The 5,143-nt window shown below is 39.6% G+C and overlaps 1 protein-coding gene across 1 annotated transcript; it reads left to right on the top strand.

The window, feature by feature from the left end:
• The first annotated feature begins 312 nt into the window (after positions 1-312).
• On the top strand, positions 313-2,950 carry six3a (SIX homeobox 3a). Its single transcript, XM_068044143.1, has 2 exons — positions 313-995; positions 2,758-2,950. Exons 1-2 carry the CDS (start codon positions 313-315, stop codon positions 2,948-2,950), a joined length of 876 nt encoding a protein of 291 aa, XP_067900244.1.
• The last annotated feature ends 2,193 nt before the right edge of the window (positions 2,951-5,143 follow it).

Below are 5,143 nucleotides of genomic sequence, written 5' to 3'. Positions count from 1 at the left end.
GCACCGAGGCTTTCACATTTGAACTTTTCGAGAGGTAGGTGGGCGATGCTGTGATTTATTTCAGATAACCCCCACGCAGCCCAAAAGTGGTGAAAGCCTCTACGTTCTGCTGGTTGATTGGCACGCTTGACAGTGATTGACAGCAGCGCCATGGCAACGGTGCAACGACACCGCCAAGACCAATAGAAAAAGCGAAAAAAAAATCGGCGCTCCACACAGTATTTTGGGGATATAATATGAGGGAGTGTGACATTAGTCGATTTCGTTGCATCTGACACGTTTTTGTGTTTTTTAAAATCAACAAGTCAGTCCATGGTGTTCAGGTCCCAGCTAGAGCTTTTCAGCGCCCTTCCCTTTCTGCCAAACTCAGCCGAGCGCGCTTTTCTCCTCTTAGCCAGCTCCCGGCCCCAAGAAGAGTTGTCAATGTTCCAGCTACCGACCATCAATTTCACTCCGGAGCAAGTGGCCAGCGTTTGCGAGACGCTGGAGGAGACGGGCGACATCGAGAGATTGGGACGGTTTCTCTGGTCGTTACCTGTGGCACCGGGGGCATGCGAGGCGATCAACAAACACGAATCGATCCTCAGAGCCCGGGCCGTGGTGGCCTTCCACACGGGCAACTTCCGAGACTTGTATCATATCCTGGAGAACCACAAGTTCACCAAGGAGTCCCACGGCAAACTGCAAGCTATGTGGCTCGAAGCGCACTACCAGGAGGCCGAGAAGTTAAGGGGCCGCCCCCTGGGGCCGGTCGATAAGTACCGCGTCCGCAAGAAGTTCCCCCTGCCCCGGACCATCTGGGACGGCGAGCAGAAAACGCACTGTTTCAAGGAGAGGACACGCAGCTTGTTACGAGAGTGGTACTTGCAGGACCCATACCCAAACCCTTCCAAAAAAAGGGAACTGGCCCAGGCAACCGGCCTGACCCCGACACAAGTGGGGAATTGGTTTAAAAACCGTAGGCAGAGGGACAGAGCGGCAGCCGCCAAAAACAGGTTCGTTGTTTTATTCCAGGTTACTCCTCTCCAGCTAGTCAAATTAACATCTGAATGTTTCAAAGACCCAGCAAGTCTTTATTAAAACACAGTAAATAAAGTCATAAGAGAAGTGTTATATTAAAGTACACAGCGAATTTGTTTTTTTTTAATGAACAAAATAACCAATGCTCATCCTGGGTAATACCCGAAGCAGGATGAAATCACAAGACAAACTTTTTAAGCAGTCAGCAAATGAGCAAAATTACAGTGTAGTAGTCAGAATTGGGAAGACATTACTGGACGGTTTTAGTTAAATAATGCAATTGCCAGTTGTAAAAACAGGATCATAACTAACTACACAGATGACCAGGACTTAACATCAAAATTATTATAAAAACCGCAATTGTAATTTTACGAAAATAAAATCCATTAAAATATTTTTAAAATAATGCCTATTTGAGGAAGGTAATTAGTTCTAAAATTTGCTGTAAACAATTAAAGAAAACGACAATTATGTTGCTACAATGAATTGACATGATATAAACATTTAGACAAAATTCAGCACAAATAAGTTAATTGTTTTTGATTTAGAAACACATTTTAAGTTTATTACTGATCCCATTGAGCAAATAATAACCCACCATCCATGTGGCTTTATGCAGCAATTTAATTTGTAGTGAGGAGAAATGAAACTATCAAAGAACGTGGAATTGTAACTTCCTGTAGAATGCGATAATTTCTAACTTAAGTAAACGGATTTACAAGCCAACGATTGCTTACTCCCAAACTAAAGTAAACACATTTGAAATGAGATAAATAAAAGGATAAACAGGGGCATACACTTTGAAAAATATAAAAACAGTACATTTTACACCGTGAAATGAGAAATCCCACATTAGACGCGTTGCCATGCCAGTACAGGACAACGGGCGTCCTTGTTTTGGATAATTTGACTGAAATATACATGCCAATAAGATGTTAATGCTACTTTCTGCTTCTTAAAAGTTATTGGGAGCTCGACTCAATCTTTTAAACATATATTAACTCTTCCAGCACAACAAAGAAGGCGTACTTGGCGTACATTCAAACCAATTCAGGACGTTATTTGCTTTTGCAGTCTATAGCAATATCTCTTTATCCAAAATAAACACATCATGTTTGACTTGCTAACCTTCAAAGTCCTTCTAAACATTTCAAGTTGATATGATAAATATCCACAGAATGCTGCATAAACACGGAATTTGGGCATAACTTGAAACATAAATTTAGCAAACGGCTTGCGATAATATACAGACATAAGGCCCGCATTAAAACTTATTTTTCGAGAAACACTTTCCCAAGCAGTGATACAATGAAATGCATGCTAACCTTTAAGACACACGAGAGTGCAATTGTTTACAACTAAATATATTTCGTTTTGGTCAGCTATTTGAACAGTAAGGCAAACAAATAGCAACATAATAGCAATTCAGTGGTGGGATTTGATTTGTACGCTTCTACCAAATTCTGAATAATAGTATTTAATGTACTGTATTTTTTAAAACAAAATATTGGTGCCTGTGGAGCTTCCAATGAATATCATTTTACAAAGATACTGTATATTGAAAGAGATTTAGCTTTATAAGAGCAGAAGCTTTAAAGTGATTTTCAATAACTTTATGCTTTGGATTACTTGTTCTGCAAAAATGTGGACCCATGAGGAATATTTGCTGATTGTGTTCTTTTTATTTGTCACTACATCCCCTACCCCCACCTCCCACCTCTTGTTTGTCTCGGACAGGCTGCAGCATCAGGCAGTAGGACAGAGTGGGGTTTGTACGCTATCGGAGCCGGGCTGCCCTGCTCACAGCGCGGCGGAATCTCCGTCCACAGCCGCCAGCCCTACGACCAGCGTGTCGAGCATGACAGAGCGAGCCGAGACGGCCACCTCCATCCTATCGGTAACCTCTAGCGACAGTGAATGCGATGTATGATACAAAACAAACTCTAAGTACATTCACAAAGGAATATGGACCTGAGATCTAAAACAAAAAAAAGACAATGAAAATTTTTAAAAAGAGAGAAACAAAAACACATTCGAGAAGAAAAAAAAGTGACAGTTCAAAAAAAAAAATCTAGGACAAGCACGTCTGATCCAGCGCTTTCCATGGAGGCACCCGATTTGCATGATGTATTTTATATCCGGGGAAATAATAATCTACGTTAATATTTTTTACAAGGAACTGCAATGAAGAGGGAATGAGAGAATCTTCGTCGCCTTTGTTGCTCTCTATAGTCCGAGTGCTGGTCAGACCCCCGAAGCCAGGCTGTAATCGTTTTTCTGTTCCGCAGACAATCATTTTTCGTAAGCACCTTTTTCTACACTTCTGTTACTGCCTGTGTGGGTACTGGTTATGTGGAAGAATAGTTATGACTGTAACAGATTTTTATTTTTTATTTCAAAATTTTATATGAATTATGTATATCTAATGACGCGATCATTCTCCCAGTTTGTAATATATGTGTAGAAATGCCTGTATATGATATTGCTCTTTTTTCCCTCTCTTTCTTTCTCTGTCTATCTTGATCACAGACTCAGTGTTCTTGAATATTGTGTCAAACGTCTGACGAAAGTACTAGGTTCTTAAGAAAGTGGGGAGGGTGGGGGTGATATCCAACTAGATAAATCTAGTGCGATGTAATTTTATGCAAAGTGCTATTTTGAGTATCTTCAGCAAGTACGAAGTTCTATTATATCTCCCGAGTTCATGTAGGGCGCTTACTAGTCACTGTTTCTTCAACTGTGTGTTTATCTATATGTAAAAAAAACTTTCTAAATCAAAATATAGTATTCCGTTTTCTTATACCTGGTGGCTTATTGTGTCTTTCTGTGCAAAGTTACTTTGAACGGTTCCGCATACTTGTCCACAGAAACTATAGAGGCACGGAGTTCACGGGAATGTCTGTGCAAAGAAGCGTATTGAGAGGTCTTCTCATCCGAGGTTTTGAAAAATGTTTTTTTTAAATTTGAAAATGTTAACCAAATATATCACATATTTTTGAAAGGGGGATTCAATTGGTCAGAAAAAAGTGTACTTGCGTTTTTCTTAAGTAGTCTATTTCACACGGTAACCGCATTGCGAGGAACATGTTTGCAGCGAGTGATATACACTAATTGTATAAGAAATTGGGTTTGAGACACTAACTTCCTCCTATTTATGGCGGTAAATGAAAACAGTAAATACGAGGACTCGCCATTTAATCAGCTAATCATATTACAGCTCCTCCCCGTGAATCTTAAGTTCATTGTGAAGTGCTGAAAGAAGTCTTTATTTGCATGACTAACAGTCCACCGCCAGCACCTTTGCACTAAAGTCGTTCATTGCCCCGGGCTGTTAATTCAAGCGTGAATTAAAAATAGAACTGAGCCCTGAACTTGTTTTCACTTGTGAAGTTTTTGAAATCTATCCCTGTGTGCTTTGGATAACGATTGAGAAAATCCGTGACGGGTTCTCTGGCAACTAAAGCGAAATTTAAATGAGACCCAACCGCTAACTGCAGAAACCAACAAGCACCACCAAACGATTGGAAGTTTTGCACTTTCTTTGAGCTATAAACATTGATTTATCTTTTATATATAAAGGTATATACACTCATATATATATATAGATAAAATTGCATTAAATCTCACTAAAACACAGACACAAAAGCAATTTTAAATACAAGAAGATTCTTTCCAAACTTTCCAAGGGTATGAATCTTTGTTAGAGGCGAGCTGGCCGAACCATGACTGCAGTGGTTTCTGTTTCCTCGTGTTGTAATAATAGCAATTAACATTTATTTTATTATTATAATTGCGACTGAAAACAAGAGCTATTAGCCTCGATGAGTGATTATTTCTTTTTTTCATGTAAAGTTAATGCATTCACTCCAACCTTTTTAACCACTTGGCAGCGAAGTGTTTCGCTCGGCGCTGCCTGGTGATAATTGAATCTTTTTCAACTGTTACTTTTGTGCGAAGAACGCAATCTTTCCACAGCCGATCTTTATTTCTACAGGATTTTCTATTGAAACCCTATCAGCAGCAGAACAGTTAACAAAGTGAAATTATTTTTGAGCAAATAATTAAAATGTAGTATTGTGTTTTTAAAGTTTGGAATTTTCTATCGCCTTCCTTATACGGGCTG

This window comes from Heterodontus francisci, chromosome 13 (assembly GCF_036365525.1).
Source record: "Heterodontus francisci isolate sHetFra1 chromosome 13, sHetFra1.hap1, whole genome shotgun sequence".
Classification (NCBI taxonomy): Eukaryota; Metazoa; Chordata; class Chondrichthyes; order Heterodontiformes; family Heterodontidae; genus Heterodontus; species Heterodontus francisci.
The sequence above is the reverse complement of the archived record's forward strand: the minus strand, read 5'-3'. Positions and strand labels throughout refer to the sequence as shown.